General features: G+C 44.1%; 1 protein-coding gene across 2 annotated transcripts in view; it reads right to left on the bottom strand.

Moving 5' to 3' along the window:
• The window catches only part of Chn1 (chimerin 1), a 146789-nt gene extending 124062 nt beyond the window's left edge, over window positions 1-22727 (bottom strand). For both annotated transcript variants that reach the window (XM_057754877.1, XM_057754878.1), the window contains exon 1: window positions 22390-22727. In XM_057754877.1, coding sequence (XP_057610860.1) covers window positions 22390-22408 — 19 coding nt within the window. In that variant the 5' untranslated portion in view covers window positions 22409-22727. The remainder of the gene's footprint in view (window positions 1-22389) is intronic.
• Window positions 22728-25806: the final 3079 nt, after the last annotated feature.

Here is a 25806-nt window from a genome sequence, read left to right as displayed (position 1 = left end):
CACAACCCTTCCTAAGAATGGTGAAAATGAGTACTTTCACAACCCTCCAGAGCATTTGAGTAGAAGCTTAAATTTAGATATTTGCAAATCTGATTCCATTTGCAACAAAGAAAGTTCCTTTTACTGCTCAGTCCATGGCTTCACTTGTGCTGCTTGACTCCCTGTGAAGAGGCAGAGAAAACTCAGAATGTCCCCGAGAAGCCATGCTCCAGCACTGAAGTATACTGAATGTGCTTCCCTACCTTAGCCACTATGAACTGCGGACAGGCTTTTACAGATGAGCATGCAGAATAAACTTCACCACCAATGTCAACATCAGCTTGGATCATTCCCTTCACATGGAGTATGTTAATGGAAACAGCACACAGGCTGGAAAACAGCACCGGTTAAGTATCACATAGATGGGGGTAAAAGGAGCCACAGTAATGCATATTAGGGTCATACTGTGATTCCTCAACTTCATTATTGTTCCACATGGAAAATCTCAATCATAATTAGAATTAGGAATGCCTAAATATTAGAACTAGAAATTTCATATCATATTCTAAATATGCTTTCTTTCCTTTAAATATAAAAATAGCACAATTACCTAAAAACAACTGCTAGTGGCAATTGTTTTACAAACGATAAATTGTCTTATAAACCTCTATTTTCTATCCTCATTTCCCAGGCTTTATTAGTGGTACCAACCATAATACAGTATTCTATTAGAAGTATCACTAGATTGCAATTTCTTTGTAACATACAGTGGCTAGAGTACTATGTTGCCCATTTCACAAAGAAAAGTTAAAATAAAGTGGCATGGAGAATAGAATAAAATGACTTATATGAGACATATATGGATTATCAGTGGCATTCAAGTTTGCCCATCCAGATCTACTTTCGACCAGTTCTGTTTACTCTGCACTCCAAAAGGCTGGTATCAAGACTTATGCTCTGGATCCTCCCTCATTGGATTTGGTCAACTGAAGATACTATCATGAACTAGGAGGACAGTGCCTTTTCAGAAGGAAATGAAGCTGGGAGTGTGGCGCCTGTGGGGACATCATTATCGTTAGGGTTATTATTGATATATTAAATTTTGTTTGGCTCCAGAATATGACATATTCCACTGATAATGTGCATGTGATAAGGTGCACATTTGTAAATGGCTTCCATTTCATCATAGGTTATATACGTTAACATAATAGTATATTATTTGTATTTTAATCAGTAAATCTTGCCTGAAGACCAGAGGCAAAGCTAAAGCTACTAGAGGTCGGGCAAGGGTGACACACACCTTTAATCCCAGGATTTGGGAGACAGACGCAGATGGATCTCTGTGAGTTCAAGACCACCCTAGGCTACCCAAGATCAATGCAGAAACAAATCCAGGTGGTGGTGGCTCACATCTTTACTCCCAGTCCTAGGGAGTCACGCCTTCAATCCCAGCACTAGAGGGAATATAAAATGAGAGGAGAGAGAGGCTCTGTCTGCTTACTTAGCCTGTGATCACCCAGCCTTGGTAGAGGTAAGACTTCTCTAGTGGCTTGGCAGCTTTGCTTTTCTGGATTTCAGGTTGAACCCCAATATCTGAGTCTGGGTTTTATTATTCATACTACACATTAAATGGTTACAAAAAATGAACTTCTATTTTCTTTTTAAGGTGTTTAATGGGCAAATACAATGAATAGAGACAGCTCTTTCTAGTCTAGAAATCCCATTGTGCTTTCAACATAACCGTAACATCTTCCACAGAAGAACTGGCTTCTCTCTAGAAATGAACGTTTTCCTAAGTACTAAATTTAAGACTCAGACCTCTTCTATTTTGCTGAATCCCTTACGCTGAAGGGGAAAAGGAAGCAGGGTAGCAAGTGCCATCTTGTGGGCTTCCTAGAAACTGTCTTCTTTTGTTCAGAGTTCCAGAGCTAATCATTATACATGTTTACAAGGTTCCAAATAACCAAAATGTTATTGTAACTTAAATCTAGGTCAACTTTGCCAGGACCTTATGTCAATAACTACAATAAGCAGCATTTATGGGAGCAGGGAGTTGAGATAGCATCTCACTTTAGCTGTCCTGAATCTCATATTGTGCAGGCTGGCCTCAGCCTCTCAGGTGCTGGGATTACAGCCATGCACGACCATACCCAGGCCATTTATGGTTGGAGTAAGATCCTTCTAAAGGACTTGGAATAGTTATAGTCACACTGCAGGAAAGCAAGGCCTACAAGGCTGAAAAGAGCCAACCTGGACCCTGCCTGGTACTGTCGTGGTCCTGATCATGCCTAGCCAATGAGGGGCTACGCGATGCTGCTGGGGGACCTAGCAACAGGTGCCTAGCCAATGAAGGGCAACCACATATCAACTGTTAATGGATTGGAATGCCTGGGTGCTGGGAGAAGATTGATTGTAAGGTTTTTCCTTTTGACATATTAAATTGCCACCTCAGTTGATGAACTATCACTTCTCCTGATCAAGAGGTCTCCCCTGTACAAACTGAATCTTTATTAATTTTGATAGTATCCATAACAAATATGGGGGTATTATGTTTACTTGTGGTTGGTTCTATGTGCCCCACCTTTAGCTGTTCTTTCCTTTAGGATCGACAGCTTGGGTTCAATTATAGGTTACTGTTCTTCCCAGACGTCCTGATTCGAGACTGCAGGGATGCCAGCAGTATGGGACCCCAGAAAGTCACTGAATTGTTGAGAGGCACAGACAGGGCCATTATCAGTCGTAAGTGCCCAAGGTACCTCCAAAACTACCATGGCCAACTTAAGAGCCTTGATAGCATTGATGGCTTTCTCCCCAGAAAGGGTGAGGGCATAAGCAAAGGAACAGGTTCCTATCATCACATGCACATATTTAAGACTGCCAAAGGGGGCATAGTGTGTAACAGCCATCTCCAGATGGTGCAGGCAACAAGCCTCAGAGATTAACCCCGACACATTGAAGTGGTCCTAAAGGGGAAGGAGGGGCGCAAGTAGCACAATATCTAATCCTTAACCTTCATGAGTTAGGCTGGATAATGAAGTTTGAGACCCCTGTCTACGGAATGGACTTTAGAAAGCATCTAGTTAGTGGAGTTAGAAGAATTCTCCCAATTCTATGACATAGCAAACAAAGCTATAAAACACTCTCTCACCAAAAAAAAAAAAAAAAAAAAAAAAAAAAAAAGGAGAGGAAGGCTTTCCACAAAACCAAAGAAGTTGCCAAGAACCTAAAATATAGTGGGGCTGATAAACAGATGTATCCATCCATAAGTCCATAGCTTTCATACATGTGTCTGATAAGCAGAAGGGGTGAGCTGAGGTCCCTGTTCAGTGGTAATGTAATGTGAGGCCTGGGTTTGACCCTAGCTCCATAAAAGAGCTATTATATAGCACACACACACCATCTCCACTTTCACACAACAGTGAATGAAGCCCACCTACTAAACAGTGTGGCCTCTTAATTTGGAGAGCATGTGGTTCGGCGGTATTACCACACCTGTCACATGGACCTTTTCTAACAAGGCCAGGCCCGGGGTTTGACTCCTGGCACTACCCATATAACTGTTTCTTGTCATGTAAAAGATGTCAGCTGAAAATGAAAAGCAGGGGTAGGGGAGATGGTTATTGGTAAAGCACCTAAGTTCAGATGTCTAGCACCCACATAAAAATCTGGGCATAGTGGCATGTGTCTGCAACCCCAGAGAGGTAGAGGCAGGATCCTGGAACTCAATGGTCAAGCTGTCTAGTCAAAGTTGCCTATGAGAAAACCATTATAGGGCATCTCTCTCTTAAATTATCTAATATTAACACATTTAAAATGCATTAATTTTCTTTCCTCACCTGACAGTAGAAAACAGATTATAAGATTAGAAAATACTAGATGTTATCTTGTGAAATCTTGCAATTTTTAATTAACAATACTTCAAAAATGTAGGAAGATTTCAAATGCTTGTCTTGATTAGAAGAGTGAAGTCACACAGCATTAAGAGGGTGTGTGTGGTCACACCTCAAAGGAACAAAGACTGGGGATGGAGTACAGTCACTGCTTTCTCCACCAAACCCTCCAAAAGCAGGAACTTTTGTCTGTGTCTGTGTGGAGAGGGGAGGGAAGGAAGAGCAGACACAAGGGAGACTAGAGAGAGCAAGGGCTCAGAGCTCCCCTATCTGGACAGACCTAAGAAAGCAGCAGGAGAGGCTCAGCAGGGCACTCTAGAGCACCATGTCCACAGGCCTCAAAAAGCCTATCTCCCTCAGCAACACTGTCTGTATCCTCCTCCTATCATCCTGTTAGGGGTCCTTCCCGTTCCCTTTTCTTGTCCATTTGTGATAATTTATCCTTAAGATTTCAGTTGAAATTCAATTGAAAGAATAAAATGACAAGACTTGAGGATCTGGCTTTTGTCAAGGAATATAACTTTAAAGTCTAGGATTAACTTTTAAATTCTACAATGAAGAGATGAAGAAAAAATGTGAACTCTGTTTTTTAAAGGTTCTCTTCTTTTTGTTCTTGTTTGTTTTTTTGTCTTGGAACTCATATTATAGACCAGGCTGGCCTTGACTCAGAAAGCCACCTGCCTCTGCCTCCCAAGTGCTGGGATTAAAGTTCTCTTTTTTAGCTACAGGCTGCACACACACCATGAGCAACTCTGGAACCTTGAGGAATTAACAAACACCATGAAACAAACAAAACAGCAACACCACCACAACACAGAGCAGTAGCAAAGGCAACCTCACCAAGTCACTATTAATAAAAAGTTATAGACAATCTATAAAATGTCCTGTAAGCCACTGAGTACCCACGCCCTTGTCTTCTGTGGTGTGTGCTGCCTCCATCTCGCTATGCAGCTGAGCACGACCGTGAACTCCAGACTCCACTGCTTCGACATCCCAAGTGCTGATATTACAGATGTGCACCACCACGCTTGGCCACTGGGTTTACTTTCTTTAGGCACCACAGCTTAATATATTCTAGCATATTCTGAAAAACAATGTGTGAGCTTTGTGCCCCACTGCTTATTGTTTTCTCCTGAGCAACACTGGAAACACTCAGGGAGCTGGGCGCAGTGGTGCGGTTGTAAACACAGCACTTAGGAGGCAGAAGCAGCAAGAGGGTTATAAAATTTTGGTCCGCCTGAACTATATAGAAGTTAAGGTTTAACGTGGACTACAGAGTGAGACTCTACCAAAGTAAAAACAGAAAGAAAGAAAAAACAAAACCAAAAAAGAAACAAAAGCTACTGGAGCAGAGTGTTTAGTAGAGGGCGTCTGGGAATGTCTCTGACCCTGTTACCCACGAGGTCTGAAGGAGACTTCCGGAAGGCCTCCCCTTCATGGCTACTTGTGAACAGCCTGCAAGGCTCTGGAAGAATGAGACTGTCACACCTGAAGCGTCCTGCATTTCTCTCCCCTACAGCAAAGCCTTTCTCCAGAGGAAGCTTCGTTTCTTTCCAACAGAACACTAGACACACAGCAACACTGTGTGCAGGGCTGATCGCTGTTCTCCGCTTTCAGCTGAAGAAATTGTTAGTGGATATAAAACAGTGTAAATCCAATTACTGTTTTTCCATACACTGAACAAATGTACTGACCAAAGCAACCAATTTCATAGTAAGAGACACATTTGCACTTCACAGGCCAAATGCAAGAATATATGTGTATCTTCCCTTTACTGAAAATAAGATAACTGGTCAACAATAAAAATATACAAGAAGCATTCTGAACTATGGTCTATTGCTAAGTCAGTTAAAATTACAAAGTGACAGAAACATGAACTTTTAACCCTCAACACAAACTACAGTACATTAGGCCAGTAAGACAACTCAACTGGTAAAGGTGCCCACATCAGGCCTTATGACCTGAATTCAATACCCAGAAACTACATGGAGGAATGACAGAAACAATTCCTATTACACTATTCCTATTCTCTGACCGCCACACGAGCACCACCACATGCATGCACACACATACACCAAAAAGGAAATAAAAGTGTACTAAGATTAAAACAATAAAAAAGCACTGCCATGTTTTACAAGTTACTTGTTTCACTTGGCAAGCACCTTTTGAGCACTAGCCTGTGTGAAGCACTGTGCCTAGTTTTAACACAGCATGGACTAGAGAAGGAAGATTATCCAGGGATCTGTGCTAAAACAGATTCAGAACTACTATGGAACAGTGTATTACCAGTGGGACAGTGGTGACACACGCCTGTAATCCCAGCGATCCTGAGACCAACGTGGATCTCTATGAGTTTGGGGCCAGCACGGTCCACAGACCAAGTTCCAGGACAGCCAAGGCTACACAGAGAAATCCTGCCTTGACAAAATGAAAACAAACAAACAAAAACCCAGTGTACTACCAAATGCCACAGGCTCACCAGTAAAATGACAAAATACTCAGAAGATAAAGCAACCACTTCCAATGGGGGCAGAGGGTGGAAAGAGGGTTGTCTGACCTGAAAGGAAGAGAAATAATAAGTGAGGCAAGGGGGGTGGCTCAGTCCAAATGCTGCCTTCCATGCACGAGGACCTGAGTTTGGGTGCCCATTAGTTACAGAGAAGGTGACAATGTAGAATTCATCTGTAAACCCAGTGGTGGTGTGGGATGAGGATCAGTCCTGAGATCTCACTGGCAAGTTGGTCTAGCTGAATCAACAAGTTTCAATTCAGTAAGATGCCATCTCAAAACATATGATGCAAAGTTATAGAGGAAGACAGCTAAAGTTGACCTCTGGCTTCCACATGTGCATGTACACACAAACACATGTACCACACCCACACGGGGAGGGAGGGAGGGAGGGAGGGAGGGAGGGAGGGAGGGAGGGAGGGAGGGAGGGAGGGAGGGAGGGAGAAGAGCAAATATTTGCACAGATGTGAAAGCCTGCAAAGACCCTCTGCAAAGGTCAGCAATAGCTGGGCATCATAGGTAGGGAAGGACGTAAGAATGAACACTAAGCTCTTGGGGTGGAACACACTACCAAGTGTTTAGAGGAAATCCAGACAGACTCGGGGTGTCCAGGAAGACAGTGCTAGAGAGCTGGAACTATCTACACTGCCCCTGCTGAAGGCTACAACTTCCACGGCAGATGGGAGGGGCAGCTCTTAAGGAACACCAAGTCCACCCGCAGCAGGGAGAACAGTCGAGGGAAGAAAAGAGCAGCAGCAGACCAAAACAAAAGAAGCCACTGAAAGATCAAATAATGCAGAGAGCTCAGCAGAAGGACTGATACCAGCCACTGACAAAGCACTTCCAACTGGACAGCTGCAAATGCAAGGAAAGCTTGTGGAAGATGCTCACTCTGACCAAACTTTAGTCAGGTTCCTCTAGACCAGAGGTTCTCAACCTTTGAGAGGGTACAGGGCTCACCTAAGATCACCGAAAAACACGGATATTGACATTATAATTTATAACAGAAAAATTACAGTTATGAAATAGCAATGAAAATAACTTCATGGTTGGGGTCACCACAATGTGAGGTACTGTATTAAAAGGACAACATTAAGAAGGTTGAGAACCGCTGCTGTAGGTCCTCAGATAGGCCGTCTCCTTAGCCATCATTTTTGCCAGATCAGCATAGGCCAGACTTGGCAGGAAGCAAGCCTACCATCCCTGCCGCTAATTCCCTACACTTGCAGTACGTAATCACTCTTGTTATCTTCTTAAATTCCCAGCTGATATCTAGTCACCTGGCAACTCTCAACAAGAGCCCTCAAACACAGGGAACGGTAGAGCTGGCCCAGCCTGGCTACTATGAGAGGCGTGCGTCATAGTTTCAGGTTAGAGTCCGTGGCTCCTGGGGTACAGCATGCCTTCCAGTTCCTGAGACAGATGTGCTCCCTCAGGCAGTGAAGCCTTCAGGCCACTTTATGTTTCTCTGTATGTTCCCCCTGGAAGTCAAGGAAAAACTGGAAGCTTGGCAGGACAACTGGTCTTAGGCATTAACCTTGTGTGCCCTGTAAAGTTTACAAACGCCATTGTATCCTGGCAACTACAACTGTATTGATCCTGGCAATTGCCACTACATTCTGTCTCTGATAAAGTCTGATTGCTCTCAATAAAACGTCACTGCCTCAGTTGTGCTGTGGTCCCTCAACTGGCCTGATTTAATTCTTTGCAGCTATATCAGGTGACCTTGACCCAGTGAGTGTGGGTGCTTATCCTGTTAGGTGGGGTTAACTAGGATTTCTCCCCATCCTTGATGTCTCCTCTTGCCATCACCACCCTCCTGCTCCCACCACACCCCTTTCTTGGTCTTATGCTGTTATAATATAGGATATAAAGCCTCTTTCCCCACTACTATAATAGATAGTATTGACACTTAGCATGAACATCATAAGCATCTTTCTTATGTGTTAATATGTCTCAGAATTCTTTAACCTCCCTTTCACAAGGAGTGAAACACACTCATGAACACCCAGACTGAGTTGTGGAACACTGCCCAGTGTACTGTGCCGGGAAAAGATGGACGATGAGGAGGAGAGCATAAGCAGGCATGCAAAAGCTGCAGCGGGCTGTGCAGGTTGCTCTTCTCAGCAGTTCAGGAAAAGACACCATTCGAACTGTACCCACAGCCTGAGGCTCCCCTATCCTTCAGGAACCTCCACTTAGGAAAAGTCAGATCCTGGAGTTCACCACAGAAAAGAACTGGAGGACTAGACAGCACAAAACAGAGTTGGAGCTTATTAAAATTAGATTTTTTTTTTTTGGTTTTTTCGAGACAGGGTTTCTCTGTAGCTTTGGTTTCTGTCCTGGAACTAGCTCTTGTAGATCAGGCTGGCCTCGAACTCACAGAGATCCGCCTGCCTCTGCTTCCCGAGTGCTGGGATTAAAGGCGTGCGCCACCACCGCCCGGCTTAAAATTAGATTTTTTTAAACACAGATTTAATCATGAAGGTTAGCAGAAAAAGTGTTACTCAGGAAAAAAAAGTACACCCAAGAGCAAGGTGTGCACATCTCAGGAAGGTCACAGACAAGTGTCTTAGCAATATCCATACATACAATTTTGGTGGCTCTCAAGTTACATCTCAAGGGTTATTAGAATTTTTTTCTTTTTCTCTCTCTCAAGATAAATGAGATTACAGGGTGAATCCAATGATACCTTGGGTGGGGTTACAAGCTGATAAATATGGGCCACAAAGGTTGCCCAAGGTTTCCATGTGTTAATGGGGTTTCTGACGTAAATCCTAGAAATTGCAGGTCAATAGCTGGAAAAGGAGGTCTTTAAGAATGTTAATATTCTCACTCAAAAATATCTCTATATCAAAGGACTAGCGGGGAGGTTTTGTTTTGTTTTGTGTTTTAGTTTTGGTTTTTCAAGACAAGGTTTTTCTGTAACCCTGACTGACCTGAAACTTGCCCAGTAGACCAGGCTGGTCCTGAACTCAGACATGCACCTGCCTCTCTGCCTACCGAGTGCTGGGATTAAAGGCACCTGTCTAGGAAATGTCTTTATGCCAACAGCCTTAGCAAATTTTGTCCACTATGTTAAATTCTTGATCCTCAGCCAGCAAGAGACTTCAACTAAACCTAGGGTGAGGAGCTCCCGTTTCTCTTCATGTACCCACAATTCTCACTGTCTACCAGCCTCAGTCTTTTAACTATGTTCAGTTTCTTTGTACCCCTGAAACGGTAATGGGGGAATGCTGATAATTTATGATTATTACAAGGGTACCAAAGTTGAGGGAAGCCTTTATTAGGTCAAAAGCAGAGTATAATCATATGATTATTATGGGAAACAACTCAGGGGCTAGGAAGAAACTAATGACTCAAAGTGTAGAAAGATGAACTCCCCCACAAACTGTTTTCTATCTCCTGCACCTTATCTTCTGAGTCACCTCAAATCTCCCTGGACAAACAAGAGATACTAATAAATAACAGAAATAAAAGCCTTTAACTCACATGCAATAAAAGTGTTTAAACATATATAGTAAACGTCATTTGAAAACTAACAGGCATGTAGCCCGCATATTTACTATGACAAAAGATTGTACTGTTTTTACTTTCAGAGCCCTGAAAAATCGAGTCAGCCATTTTGACAAGGAACTCCAATTCGATTTGATTATGTATGTTCTCTACTGTGGAGGTAAAACATGAACAAACAAGTTAATTTATGTGCAGTTCCTTTGTACTGCTGAAATGAAATGAACAATAGTTTAATGAAGTCGACATTATTCTCTAATTATGCCAAATAATTTAGAAACATGTCCTGGTTGTGGGCAGCTCTGTGTGCCTGCCTGTCAGCAGCGTGCAGCCTTCTCCGCTGAGACTCAGCACCTGGCTCACTCAACCCCACTCTCCCCTCGGCTCCCGACACTCGCACAGCACAGGCACTTTTCCTCTGCTTGCCCTGCTGTAAATGTGAACTCTTTAAAGGCAGAAACTAATACCTGTCTGACTCGTATTAGGCACCCAATAAATAGTCATCAAATGCATAAGTAAACAAACCAAAAAACAGAAAAACACACCTCAAGCCCCAGAGCTCCTCAAAAGTAAAATTACGTGTTGACGTCCTTCTCTCAACGGTACCGTCTATCCCTCCTCCAACCTTGTATGCTCTGTTTTTTCAGTATAGTTTTATTTTACGGCACCTTCCATAAACCTGTTTTAGTAATGCCTCACCCTCTAAATAAAACTAATTTCTTTTCTCTTATGGTGCAATTCCTTCATCAAATACTTGCCCTGTACTCTGTCTTGCCCCTTCAAGATCCTCAGACTAAATTAAAAGTCCAGGGTCCATGTAGAATTAACATGGTATTCTTCACAGATAGCACGCAAACATCACACCTCAACTTTACTATCATGCCATAAAGTGGTTTTCGATTGCTGTTTTTGTTTTTTTGCCATACAGATCTGCAGGGGAAATACTCAGCCAAGCATAACCCTTAGCTAGACATCTACAGCACTCACCCGTTGTCTGTCCCATCTAACCAAACCCTGCAATCCTAAGTCACCTCTACCAAAGTAACTTCACAGCCATATGGAGCCTGGACAAGACCCACCTCAAAGATGCAAACAGAAGGCCTGTGCGGTGCAGGCTGAGGGTGAGTGCCAATGTCAGAAGGGCATACTGGGAGGGAGTGCAGCTGCTTAAAGAGCCTAGAGGACCCATTTAGTTTATGGTCAGAAAATCGATTCTAGTGACGATCGTTCCTGGGCTCCATCTTGGTTGTCTTGCCTTCTATCAAGAATGCAATCTAAACGTGAGAGGTGAAGCCAGGAAGGACAAAGGAACAACTTTCCCATCAGCTGATGAGGCTGCTGAGGGCCAGGCCATGCACTTGCCCTGACTCACGGGGCCTTCTCCATACATCCCCGCTGAACTCTCCACATGCACTGCTCTCCATCTAAAACAACCACTCAGGACACGTCAGGCATTTCTGTTCTTTAGGAAAAGGAAAAAGCTATCTAAGAATATGAAATTGTCTTAGAGGTTCTTGGATACAAGCCATCCTCCTAATGCTACTGCAGTGTATTTTATAGTGGAGGAGACATTTGTTCCTGAGATCCCACCACTTGAGAAGTGGAACCCAGGCGCCTGGGAGGTGACTACAGAATCTGAGGTGGAACTGAGCTACACAAGACTCTATCTGATGGGGGGAGGGGTGTACATTTTCCTTTCATTTCAGCTTATGTTTTTAATCTCAGGTGTCTTTTGCTAACTAGAACTTAGCTGAAATCTGCTTCACATCCTGTAACATTCAGCCTTCGCAAGGGCCACTGCAGTGGGTTTTCGGTGTGGTCAGGATGTAGTCAGTTGTTTTGAACTCTTCATTCTTTAACTCTTTTGGGTGGGGGAACCTGCTACCCAGCTCCCAAACAAATCACATACAGAGAGACTTATTCTTATTTACGAAGGCCCGGCCTTAGCTTGGCTTCTTTATTGTCAGCTTGTTTTAACTTAAATCCAGCTAGCTTTTGCCTCTGAGCTTTTATCTTTCTCTTACTTCTGTGTGTCTTACTTTCACTCTTATTCCTGCAGCTGGGTGACTGGCCCCATGTCCTCCTCTTCTTGCTCTCTCTTGCTCCTTCCTCTTCTCCCAAAATACTCCCCCTATTTATTCTCTCTGCTACCAGCTCCGCCTATCCTTTCTCCTGCCTCGCTACTTGCCATTCAGCTCCTCATTAGATCACTGGGTGTTTTAGACAGACACAGTAACACAGCCTCACAGAGTTAAACAAATGCAACATAAAAGAATGCAATATATCTTTGCATCATTAAAACTAATGTTCTACAACATAAACAAATACAACGCATCTTAAAATAATATTCCACAACATCAGGAAGTACTTGTTTTTATAACAAAAAAATCCATGGAGGAATATAAATTACAACTTTGTCAGACATAATTTACTTAACATGATTTTAAATATGGTCACTCTGTCCTGTTACTTTTTCCCTATCTTTCATTTAAGGGCAACAATTAGGCCAGTGAGATGGCTCAGCAAGTAAGGTCATTTGCTACCAAGACTGAGGACCAGAGTCTGATCCCCAAAACCACATGGCAGAAGGTGAGAACTGATTCTCACAAGTTGTTCTCTGAACTCCACATGTGGGCCATGGTGTGCACGTGAAACCCAAAAAAATGTAAGATTTACATCAGCCAGGCAGTGGTGGCCTACACTTATAATCCCAACTCTCAGGAGGCAGAGGCAGGTGCAACTCTTTGAGTTCGGGGCCAGCCTGGTCTATAGAAACATTCAGGACAGTCAGGGCTACAGAGAAAATCCCTGTCTTGAATTGAAACAAAATAAAAGAAAGAACAAAAGATTTACATCAATCAATAAAAATCAAAGGTCTGGATGTGGTGGCTGATGCCTGCAATCCCGGTACTTAGAATGAAGGAAGGATGGAATCACAGTTTACAGAAGCAGTTTTCTAAGTAGGAATAAGTTGTGGTTTTACACAGAAAATCGCTGATTTTGTTGCATTTATGTATTTTGAAAATAGTGTTGTCACGTCATGTGAAACTAAGGAAGCATCCCTTAGCTACATCAAGGAAAATCACTTAGAGAAAATGAAAAAGTTACGCCAGCTCAGTCCCTGCAAGGTCCTCTTTGGTCCAGATGTCTCAAAATAACAGTGAAGTACAATCCCCATGTTACACCAATCTGGTTAAAAAAGAACAACTTATCTTGCTTATGCCATCTCTTTGGAGCTATTACCACCATGAGGAAGAATGCTCAAAGAGTATTCTCCTACCAATTTTTCTTACACCTGCTTTAAATTAGTCTAAAATACAGAGGTGGCGTTTGGAGATGAAAACTAAAAGACAAACATTTGTGCCTCCCCACCCCACCTCTCATGAGACAGGGTTTCACCAACCAATCCAGGCTAGTCTCGAGTTCCTGGCTCAGATTTTCATGTCCTGGGATTACAAAACAGCACTGCCACTCCCAGCCACTTCCTCCTTTTCTGCATGAATAAGATGCCCACAGTCTGTAAAGAGATGCACAGAGTGAAGCTGGCCTCCGGAGACAGAGTCTCTGTGAGGAGCATGGTGCTAGGACAGACAGGACAGAAAGGGACGTGAGGAAGTTAAAACTCTTAACAACATGTCCCAACTTCTCTCTCCAAAGACGAGATTATTTATAGAACAGCACCCTGAAGGGGCAGACATGCATCGTCAATATTCCTTCACATGTTGTACACAGATGTAAACATCAGAGTTTTAACCACTAATTCTTCTCACTCTTTTATATGATACCACATTAAAAGATAAATTTTATCACTGAAACATTAAGGTTTTTTACTTCAGTTAAAGAAAAAAGTGAGGAGAAATACTCAAAAATTAGGGCAGTGGTGTTGATGACAGACGAAAATTAAAACCCTGGGAAAGGTAGGTGGGCTCTGGCCATTAGGCTGCTGTCTCGTTAGAATAAGGAAAGCTAAAAACGTCAGCAGGAGGGCTGGCGATGGCCCAGCAGTTATGTATACTTAGTGTTCTTGTAGAGATTCAGTTCCCAGCACCCAACTGGCAGCTCCCAACCATCTGTAACTTCAGTTCAAAGGTATCGGATGTCCTCTTCTGACATCACAGACACCATGCATGCACACACATACATGCAGACAGAACACTCACACACATAATCATAAAACATGTACATATAAAAAAATGTCAGCAGAGAGTAAAGTGGGAGTTTCTCTTGCAATCAGTTTTGGTTACACATGACTTATCTTTCTGAAAATAGGCTGTAATTTCAGGACAATCAAAATTTGTGAAATACATCACACACTCACACATACACGCACACACACCATTCCCACTTAACTGCTCTGAAGGACTTGTACGGAGACACCTAGAAGCAGGTATGTCAGGACAATGGCAAATCCTACATAAACTAAGACAGTGAAAGGTTTCCGTGGCCAAGGGGCTGAGGAAAGATGGAGTCTGTCTGTAATTTTACCGCTACTGTGACAAAGCACCAGGATCAAGACAACTTATAAGAGAAAGGGTTTAACTCGGGAGGGAGGGGCAGTGACACACCTCCTCCAACAAGGTCACACCTCCTCATTCTTCCCAAAACAGTTCCACCAATGAGCCAAACATTTAAATATCTGAGCCTATGGGAGCCATTCCCATTCAAACTACCACATTCCATGGCCTGGCCTCCCCAGACGTGTACCCATATCATAATGCAAAACATATTCAATACAACTTCAAAAGTCCTCATAGTATTTCACGGCCTCAACACTTCTTAAAAGTCCAGTCTCTTCGGAGACTCAAGGCAAACTGTAGCCCTCTTAAAATCAAAAAGCAAATTACATTGTTCTAACATACAATGGCATAGAATACACATTACCATCGCAGGGCATAGGGAGAAAATAGTGAGCCAAAGTAAAAAACAAGCAGGGAAACTCTGAATCCTGTAACTCCGCGGCTGCTGTTTTAAGGGCTTAGATGACTGCCCTTCCAGCTTTGCTGCCTAAAACACACACAGACTTCTTTCTCTTGGGCTGCTTCCACAACCTGTTTGAAGTTTTCCTCAGCAGACATCCCAGGGCTCTGCTATGCTCAACATCTTGGGCGCTTCAACAGGATTCAAGCTTCTTTCACGGCTTCCAGAAGAGCCCTCTCAGGCCTCTGTCCAGGGACTCCCCTGCCACACACCTGGCCCTGCAGCTCCCCTGACTCACATCTCAAACTTCTTTCTGTTGGCAATTTTTAAGAGCAGAAAATTCCTCAGGCCTTTCCTTTCACAAGTCAGAAGCTTAGCTACAAGGGGCCTTGCCCTGAGGTCACCCCTTCCTTTATTCTATTTCAGATTAGCCTTTCTTTAATCGTCTTTCTTTAATATTCTTATCTTTTCTAGCACAGCTACGGATTTAATAAATCTCATGGTGCTACTTTCCTCCTCAAACTACATTTTGCATTTCTTTTTGCCCAGCTTGCTCTTTTCCATTGCCAATCTGCAGAACAGTGATTACTAACAACCATGTGGCAGAGTCCATATTAGGCCATCTTGAATTCTTCTCCACCAAGGAAATTAACCTGATACTTTTTGATTTAGCCTCAGGCAGTGTCTTGGGACAAGGGCAGACTATCACAAGCATATTCTCTAGCCCAGTTACTAATATCCTTCTCCTTTGAAACATCCTGAGCTGGGCTTCTGTAGTCCACACTGCTGTTAGCACTACTGTCTTCCCAGCCAATTAAGACCCACTTACAGTGTTCAGTAACTTTTCCTTCAAAAGTCCCAAAGTCTCCCATATTCCTCCAAAAAAGAGCAGGGTCAGGCATCACAGCAATAACTCATTCCCTGGTACCAAACAGTTTCAGTGACTTTTCTACTGCTATGAAAAGACCCCATGAGCAAGGCAATTTCCAAAAGAAAGCCACTTGCCAGACAGTAGTGGCACACACTTTTTTTTTTTTTTAACCCTAACACTTTAGAGATAGAGGCAAATGGACCTCTGAGTTCAAGGCCAGCCTGGTCAAAAAAAAAAAAAAAAAAAAAAAAAAAAAAAAAGACAGAAAAGATGAAAAGAAGTTTCAGAGGGTTAAGGTCCATGACTAGTTAGGGTTTCTACTGCTGTAAAGACATATCATGACCACAGTAACTCTTATAAAGAAAACATTTAATTGGGGTGTCAGCTTACAGTTTCAGAGGTTCAGTCCATTGTCATCATGATGGGGAGCCTGGCAGTGTGCAGGCAGACATGATGCTGGAGTAGCTGAGAAAATTGTATCTTACAGGCAACAGGAAGTTGACTGAGACACTGAGCAGTAACCTGAGCATAGGAAACGTCAAAGCCCGTCCCCACAGTGACACACTTCCTCCAACAAGGCCATATCCACTGCAACAAAGCCGCATCCCCTAACAGTGCCATTCCATATGGGATTATGGGGACAATTACATTCACACTACCACAGTTCATGATGACAGCAAAAAGGCATGGTGCTAGGAACAACTGAGAGCTTACATCTTCATTCATAACCACAAGACAGAGAGAGCACATTGGGAATGGCAAAAGTCTTTTGAAATCTCAAATCCCACCCCAGTCATACCATGACTCTAACAAGGCCACACCTTCTTATCCTTCTCAAACAGCTCCACCAACTTGGGGTCAGTATTCAAATACACATGGACCTTTGGGGGACATTCTCCTTCAAGCCACCACAAGTGGTAAGAAAGTACTATAAGAGGCCTATGATTGTAATGCTGGCAACTACATGATAGTGGGGGTGAGGCAGCACTAGCACCAACTACCTGGACAGACAAGCATTGTTCAAGGTTCAGGCAGGCAGGGATTGTACTCAATTTCCAGCCTCATCACTGGCTTGGAAGAAGCCACAGACCCTTAAGCTATAAATGATGAGATTCCTGCCAAAGGATGACCTGGTAGGATGGAAATTCACCCAGTTCTGCCAACTGGAGCTCTCCAGGTGTGGCCTGTCACAAATCCTGTCAGGCACAGCAGCAAAAGGATAAAATTAGATGATCTCAGACTTTCCTACCATCCTAGCAATTACAATCCCCTTCCTGTAGATTTCAGCAAAATGTCCAAGATGGACATCACTGACTACAGAGCCATAGTGCGTGAGCTAGAGCACCGGGAGAGACAATCAGGAGCACAGCAGACACCACACAGCCTGCACGCTACAACAGAGGTTTGCAGACCAAATGAGCAAGGCCAGTACGATGAGTCTATCTGGTATAGGTTTGGCTATTTTTGAGGGTGAAGATTTTAAAACTGTATCAGGCTGGAGATGTAACTCAGTAGAACGTTTGCCTACCATGAGTGAGGTCTTGGGTTCAATCCCATTTACAAAACAAAACAAAAACTAACTTTGGCCTGGCAGTGGTGGTTCACTTGTAAGGCAGAAGCAGGTGGAGTTTCAGGACTGCCTGGGCTACACAGAGGGACCGTGTCTCGAAAAACCAAAACCAAGTCAAAACAAACAAACTCAAAAACAAACTAACTTTGCACCAGTAAGACAGCTGCTCGGCAGATGAATGCACTTGCTGCTAAGCCTTCTGACAGTTCAATCCCCAGGACTCACTGATGCGGGATTCCCCTCTGGAGGCTGTGAATATGTTTTATTACCATTGGTTAGTAAAGAAACTGCTTTGGCCTATGGCAGGGAAGAATATAACCAGATGGGAAATCTGAACAGAGATACAGAGAGATGTGGAGACAAAGAAATGTGGGCCCATTTCTACCTTGTCTGAGGGTCAGAGAGTTTGGAGGTTGCTCAAATGATTGACAAGCATAGTTGCAAGGCCCAACTCAGGATGTGATTGCTTGACTCTTTTAACATTAAAATAGTTCATTCAAGGAGGTTCATGCCATCCTGACAGGTGGTCAGGATATGAAAATGTACTTCTGCTCCTTCTTTTGTAACTATGAGGTCACCTGGGGAGGGGCAATCATGAGCTAGATCAGCTTCACTACCTAGACAATAGAATGCTAATGATTTAATGTCTCACAGAGTGATAACACAATTGACTGTGTGAGTTATCCTCTGTATCACGTTAAAAAAGTTTTCTGTTACCTTCTCCTCCATTTACATTGGGTATAAAAGCTATGGAAAAATAAACGGGGGCAAATTCAGTAATGCCCTGGTATTATTCTATGGTTTCTGTTATGTTATTCTTCACATATATCCATATTCTTTACTCATATTTCTAAAAGTACCACGTTCCTACCCTGGTAAGAGGTGATTTTGTGAGGCTGGTCCTCGACAGAGAGAGAGTAGGTGGAGTCAAGGAGACGCCATGAGCTGACAAAGGAGAAGGATGCTAGAACCTTACTGGTAGGCCACAGCGTCGTGCCAATACACAGATTAATGGAAATGGGTTAATTTAAGGTATAAGAGCTAGCTAGGAATATGCTTGAGCCATTGGCCAAACAGAGTTGTAATTAATATAGTGTCTGCGTGATTATTCGAGTCTGAGCATCCAGGAAACGAACGAGCTGTCTCCATTTACAACGCACAGGTTGAAAGAGAGAAGTGCCTCCCAGAAGATGTCCTCTGACCTCTACATAGGCACCCTAGCATGTCCCTTTCTCCTTCCTCTCCTATAAGTAAGTAAATGTAATCTTACAACAAAAATAAAACTGTATCAGGGTTGACAGTGTGACATGGATTCATTTGAAAGGCAGAGAAAAAGTTTCAAATCTCTGAATTTTCAAAGGTGAACATTTTCAATGCATATTCGAGTTTTTCAAAAGTGAAACACTTGCCGGGTGATGGTGGCGCACGCCTTTAATCCCAGCACTCGGGAGGCAGAGGCAGTCGGATCTCTGTGAGTTTGAGACCAGCCTGGTCTACAAGAGCTAGTTCCAGGACAGGCTCCAAAACCACAGAAAAACCCTGTCTCGAAAAACCAAAAAAAAAAAAAAAAAAAAAAAAAAGTGAAACACTTAGGGCTGGAAACAGTCGGCAAAGTATCTGCCCCAAAGTACAGGGACCTGAGTTCAATGTCAACACCCATGTAAAATAGTCAAGACTGGAAGCCAGTCCCTACATTCTCAGTCTAGAGACACAGATAGGAGGATCCCTAAGGCTTTCTAGACAGTCTAGCCTACAAAGCAAACCCCAAGTGCCAGTGAGACTCTGTCTCAAAAGCTAAGAGAGAGCTGGGAAAAGTGGAAAAGTGCTTGTTGGACAAGCATAAGGATCTGAGTTTAGATCCCCAGCACCCATGTAAAAGTGGGTACAGCAGTACACCTGTAGCCCCAGCACTAGGGGATGGGAGGATCTCGGGAGGTTGTCAGCCAACTACTCTAACTGGAACACTGAGCTCCAGCTTCAGTGAGACACTCTGCTGCTTCAGGATACTTGATCGCACTGTGAACCCCAAGATCATGTTAATTAAATAAAACCAACCTTGGGTCAAGAGGTAGAGCCAACAACTAGTTGACAGGTAGCCATAGGGAGTTACAGGGAGTCCAGAAAATGGATAGAGAAATACACAGGAAGTAGTGGGGAGGGACTTTGAGTTTGATGGCCCTTTTTGGTTTGGAATGGCAGAAGGGAAGCTCTTTCTGAGATGCTGGCTAAGGAGGAAGGTCAGCTGGTTGCTCCTCTGCCTCTCTCAGCTAGCAGGTTTTCACCCTAGCATCTGACTTCTGAGTCTTTATTGATAAAATCCTAAGATAGAGATTTAGATTAAAAACCAACACTCTGCCTCAAAATTTAAGTTGGAAAGCAATAAAGGAAGACACCCTCTGACTGCCCTGTGTGCTTGGACAGAAGATTGCACACAAATACATAGACTACACACATAACTTATCCTGTCTTCAGGTCCTGAAAATTCATGCTGACAAAGGAAAACAGGCGGGTCCCTAGAGCTAAGGGCAAGCTTGGGAAGCTCCAGCCAGTGACAGGTGCTGGGGGACTACACTGAAATTTTAAATATTCAGTGGCACAAACACGTAATCACAGAGGACCCAACCCAATCCAAGGAATGACACCTGAGGTTGACCTTTGGCCTTCACACGAACACACACGCATACATACACATGTGCACACACACTGCATACTTGCAAACAGGTGCACATATACACACTGAAACACTAAGGAGCTTCTAAAATTTCTACATAAACTTCTAATAATTACCAATAAAAATATTACATCTGTGAAAGTGTGAACGAAAATTTAAAACACAAGTTGAGGAACTGGCCATACTCTTTTGTTCTGGTGTAAATCAACAGACCAAGACAGTCAAGGCAGACAGCCAGCAGTGAGTGCTCTGGGCAGCCACAGATATGGACTGTCGCGCTCTCCTCGACGTCTGACAGCAAATTCACCTAGCCCCTTTCCTATCCCCTCATCCCCATCATCACTGATCCTGCTAGCTGGTCATGGAGAGGAAATGTACCTGTGGTCTTAGCCTTCCGGAGGCGGAGGCAGGAGGACCGATAAGTCCAAGGCCCTCTCTCAAAAACAGAGTAATGTGATGGAGGCCATTGAGCAGTTCTTCCAACTCTTGAAAGACTGAACAGAAAGACAAGAAGTGCCTCTAAACCCAAGTAAATGGCAAGAAAATCTAAAATAAAATCCAATTCTTCTAACTTTCGGGTACTTCTCCTCACATATGCAAAAAGTTTTTGTGAATTGGGCAAAGTTGATCCAACCTCCTGGAATTTTCCTGTAATTCAGTAGCTCTCAAACTTGTGAGTGCGCCTAAGAGAAATCACAATGAGTGTCCCTTTAAAGATCTCCTTCCCTCCCCCCCACCCCCAGACTTTGACAAAAGCCTCTACATTTAACAGACACACAGATGACCCAGGAGACAGGAGTGTGCTCCGCAACTGGCAGTTAAGAACAGCTGCTGTGGCGTCACTACCAAAAAACAGTGGGTGTGGCGGCTCATTCCTATCATCCTGGCACCTGGGCGACAGGCAGTGTCTGTCTCTTCCTCTCCTTCTCCCCCTCTCCCACCCCTACTTCTCTCTGTTCAGAGGTGTGCGTTACAACATACCCACATTTATGGAGTTGGAAGAAGTGCAAAGTGAATTCTGTTTTCTGCAAACACACATCAGAATGTAGAAACCAAGTCACTCACGCTGAGGGGTGGGGTAGAATACCACACCCTTCTTTTCCAAGTTAGGTAAAGGTAAAGGCTCCCAAGTTAGCAATCCTTTAAAATAAGTATTGTTTTCCCAGTTTAACTGCTTTATTTATCACAACTGCCAACAGTCTAAAAAAAATACTAGTTGAGTACAACTTACTTCTGGAATCCTTAAAAAGGCAGAATATCTCACAAGAAATTGGGATGAACTAATTTAATCAGATAGTTTGAAAAGCTCTTCTCTGGAAATCTTACTGTGTATTCGCTACAATAGTTGCTGATTAGCCGCCACCACTGCTTCTTTAAAAAATCAACTGAGAGTCCAGTTTTATATCATGTGTAACCTTTGTACCAAAAGAAAAGTCCCCAGTTCTGCTAAACAATAGAAATTAAACACAAGGTAGGGCAAAACCACAGTGAGATTTTATTTTTTGGTGAAAGAAGAGGGGGGAGTAACTGATTCCAGCAGGGGGCATTTGGCTGATTCACTTGGAGGCATCTATAACAAAAAGCATTTCTGGGACGTGACAACACCATGTGCCCATTCAGATGACACAATTCAAACTTAACTGGAAACTTCATATGCTGAATAACTCATAAGAAATGTTCTCGTGGCTACAGGTAATAGTACATCCTTATACCTTACTACTTTGAAAAATTGAATTATTTGCAAATCTAAGTTTCGACATACTGGATTCTATTGAGTGGACGTACCAAAGTCTGTTTTGTGTAAAAAGAAAACAGTGTTTTCCAAGGCTTTCCAAGGCTTTTTCTCAATGCACTGTCAATGCAACCGGTCTCAGACACTGAAACAATAGTGCTCCAGTAACTACATCCACTGGATAACATTTCCCATCCAAAGCTCAAAATTACTATTCCGATCGGTTACCTGCCAGTAACCAACTTTCTTCTGTCCTCTTTCGTCAGATAACACACTTCCAACCTTAACCAAAACCAAATTAAGTTCACATATTATTCTCCTTTCCAATGCAATATACCAAGCTCCCCCCCCCCCAAATATAAAATGCCCAACAATCCAGGAGGAAGCAACACATGGACGGGGCAATTCTAGAGAGGCTGGGGATGCTCTCACATCTTGTTCAAAATAAATAAACTTTCCAGGATCTTTATTTACCGACTTGGGGAAAAATTGGTTTGCCAACAACTAGCCAACTTCCCTCTCAAGTTGGCACCAGGCGTTTACCACGACCCCAGGACGGGCCCGGGAGCTCACGCCCATCGGCCCTGCCTGAGAGGAGACAATGGGAGCGGCGCGCGGGGCCGCGCTCCAGGAGCCCCGACTCGGCGGCCGGCCCGCCCCGCGCTTCCCTCCCCCGGCCCCGCACGCGACTGCCGGGGCGCGGCCCACCCGCGGCGGGGAGCCGGGGACCGCACTCACCGAACAAGGTCAGGGCCATGGTGGAGCCGCGCCTCCCGGCGCTCCTGGCTCCCGCGGCGGCCGGCAGACGGCACCTCGGCGGGGCGGCGGCCCGGGGGGCGTGGCGCCGAGGCCGCGGGGGGCCGCGGCGAGGAAAAGTTACGCGCGCGCTAGCGAGGGGCGCGCCCGGCCCGCGGCAGCCCGACAACCCGCCGCGCGCCCGCACCTGTCGCCGCCATGGGCCCGCGGGGCGCGCGCGGGCGGGCGGCCGGACCTGAGGCGCGCCGGGCCGGGCGGAGCGACGGCGGCCGGCGCTCACTGCGCACCCCGCGACCTCGCCGACGCCATCTTGCCGGAGCGCGCCCGCTCTCCCCCGCGGGCCCCTCGGGCGGCCGGGCGGGCGTTGCCGTGGTAACGGGCGCGCGCGCTGTGGGCCCACGGGGGCGCGCCCCATCCGCGCCGCGACGGGTGAGGCTGCGCCCCCCGGAGGCTACGGCGGCGGCCGCGGCTAGCGCCCGAGGGGAGGCGGTTGCGGTTCCAGAATTCCCAGGCTTTTTCGTGAATGGGTTGAGAGCCGGGAGGAAGATGCTCGGGCTCGCGGGCAAGCGGGGTCGCCTGAGTACCGGGTTCGTCTGACGATAGGGGATCTTGCCGGCGCCCTCAGGGTTAACCGGCAAGCGGTCCCTGCCTGTGGATGGTGCCAGCCTTCTCTAGGGATCGAGGAGCCCCTCAGGTTCCCTATCAGTATACCCGGAAACGGGTAATTGAAAAACATCAGGAATTATCTAAAATAATTGTTAGAAGGCAGGTGCTTAAGCCCACTTTCTCCCTTTTACATTAGACCTTATGGATGTTGTCTGAGAAAAATCAGCATTCCTTACTGCCTGGCCGGTTTCCGCCACAAAAGATTATTCCCCTGTGCTTTCGATGTTTTATCTGATGATCACAGGCAACGGCTCTCGCTCTGACGTTTTCTCCTTGTCTTCTTGTCTTCGCCTTCATTAGCAAGAGGCCTTGAGATTTTTTTGAAAGGCTCAACTGTGCTGTTTTCTTCCTTTTCACTGTATTTCTCCCCTTGGTACCTTTGTTCCGTTTAAGATAGTTCTTTTCCCCCTAGTTTGTCTGTTTAGGGTTTGATACTGTTTGGGTGTGTAATCGTGTTCGTTTTCTCATAGGTCCTCATTTTCTCCTGAATGCACCTCTCGTTTACCTTCTAGTGCCATTTTTCCTCTTTTCTCTAATTTTCAACGTTATTGTGAGATTATATAAATAGCTTCTATTCAATATATCTCAGGGATCAAATCTTTATAAAACGGTAATTACTAGCTCAAATAGAAGTACAACTAATCCATCATCACTATTTCACAGCGCACTCAAACATCAGATAGGAGAAAAAAACCTGTTGGAAGGAGGAGCCAAACCCTTTTGTTTCAAGTTAATTAACTCAAAAAGAGAAATATTCAACTAATCCAGTATGCGTGGGCAAGTGTCCAAGAGTCTCTTCTTATCTAAAATAAAATTTCATTAGCCACCCCTATAAAATATTTCTTTTTAAATCTTTATTGAGAATAAACTCGGTTTGATTTCATGTACCTCCGCCCCCTTTTCTTGAGAAAAAAAATCACACACAACTCATCAAGATAAATGGAAACTCAAGCAGGCTTTGTGGGATAGATTTTATACCATGCTGAGACCTCAACTGATCTCTCCAACCAGATAAATCAGTATCTAGAGACCCCGTCGTCTCAACCGTGGTTGTCTACTTTTTCAGTCACCTAATTTCTCTGAGGTTCCAGTGGAAAGATGATCCTTCCTCCTAGAAAAGTGTTTATACACATAAGCACACCAAATTTTTCCGCACGATTTCAGAAGGGTTTTTTTAATCTCAAGAGGGTTTTGCCTTTTATAATCTAAAAAGTCTTTCATTGAATTTTGAACAGATTTCAAGAAGACGACAGAAAAATTGAAGACCTGGTGGTGTAAGGATTTCCCCCAAATGTGTGTACTTACTTCATGACAACTAACGGGAAAATCTTGGTTTCTTTTGTTCTCCTAGGCAACCTCCTTCAACTCCCCACCCCATCCCCGCACCCCATTCCCCACCAGTTTAGAGCATGTTTGGTTTGAAGTTAAAAAAAAAAAAAATCTGCTTACTATTAGAAGCAAAGAAGCGAGGTGGGTACTTTGCCCACCGCAGTTTGGCATGCTTGGGTCTTCTTCAGCTTCTGGAGGCTACGTCTTGTCCAGCGTCTTTCTTCACACACACACCTCTAAGCAGAAACTGCGTGTCCATGGAGGCTAAGAACAGAACAGAGCCTTTCCTTTTGGTTCGATTTAATGCGATGTACCAGAGTGTCAAGGCTTTGGGTGTTAGCAGTTCAGTTTGCTGGGAGTCTTCCCTGCCCCTTGAGGAATTCCCCTGAGGGTCAGCGAGAGGGAATTCAGAACCCTCTGCTCAGATTCACCCATTGTGCAGCCAGACTTTGGTTACTGGACCAACATTTCACTTTTTACCAACAGCAACGAAACAGAGCTGGGTCCTGCTAGTACTTTAATGACCCACCTTAGACTTTAGTGGAGGGCTTCCCTTTGTCTTCCTCTTGTCTGTACAAGACCTTGGTGAGCCCACACTCAGCAGAGACAGCTGTCTTTAGGAACCGGAAACAACAAAGAGAGAGTGTTGCCATCTTTCTTCTCAAAGCATCTAGCTGGTGTGATATTTTTCACTGACTTCCTGATGGTTTGGTGTTATCAAAAATGGTTTCCACACTCAACCCAAGTGTCCTGTCTTGTAAGCAGTACCGGTCGGTGCTTCTACTATTGCCCTAGCCATTGAGAAATAGGGTGTGTGTGTTTGCTCAGTTAATTGGAAATAAAGCTATAGCCTTCTGCTTCAGATTCAATGTGAGGAAGGGCGTTAACTACTCAGAAGAGATTCTTATGGGTGGTGACTTTGGCCATTTGTAAACCAGGCAAAGAAAGAATTGACTTTCCAAAACACACATGGTTTCATTCACAAATTTAATTTTATACTTAACAGGAAAGTAATTAGAAGAGCCAGATCTGTTTGTTCTGTTAATTAACTGTTAGATTTTAAGCAAACACAGTACTCTTTCTAGTCCTTATTTCCCTCATTCATAAAATGAAAGGATGGAATGGTGGGAACAGATTGTTTCTAACACCCTTCTTAGGTGCATCTGCTATTCTGCATCTTTAAGTCTTCCAGTGGATTATGGGTAAGTTGGAAAATGCTTGGATCTTTAATATATTTAAGGTACTGTTTAAAGTAAATTTGTAAGTGTTCAAAATTTATTAGTCACATTTCTTAGAGCACCCACACTCTTCTTTCATTCATAATTGGTTATACTAACCATGTTACATTGTTGCACAAAGAAATCTTTTACAGGCTCAACAGCATTAAAATTAAATGTTTGTGAG

This window comes from Chionomys nivalis, chromosome 22 (assembly GCF_950005125.1).
Source record: "Chionomys nivalis chromosome 22, mChiNiv1.1, whole genome shotgun sequence".
Lineage (NCBI taxonomy): Eukaryota > Metazoa > Chordata > Mammalia > Rodentia > Cricetidae > Chionomys > Chionomys nivalis.
The sequence above is the reverse complement of the archived record's forward strand: the minus strand, read 5'-3'. Positions and strand labels throughout refer to the sequence as shown.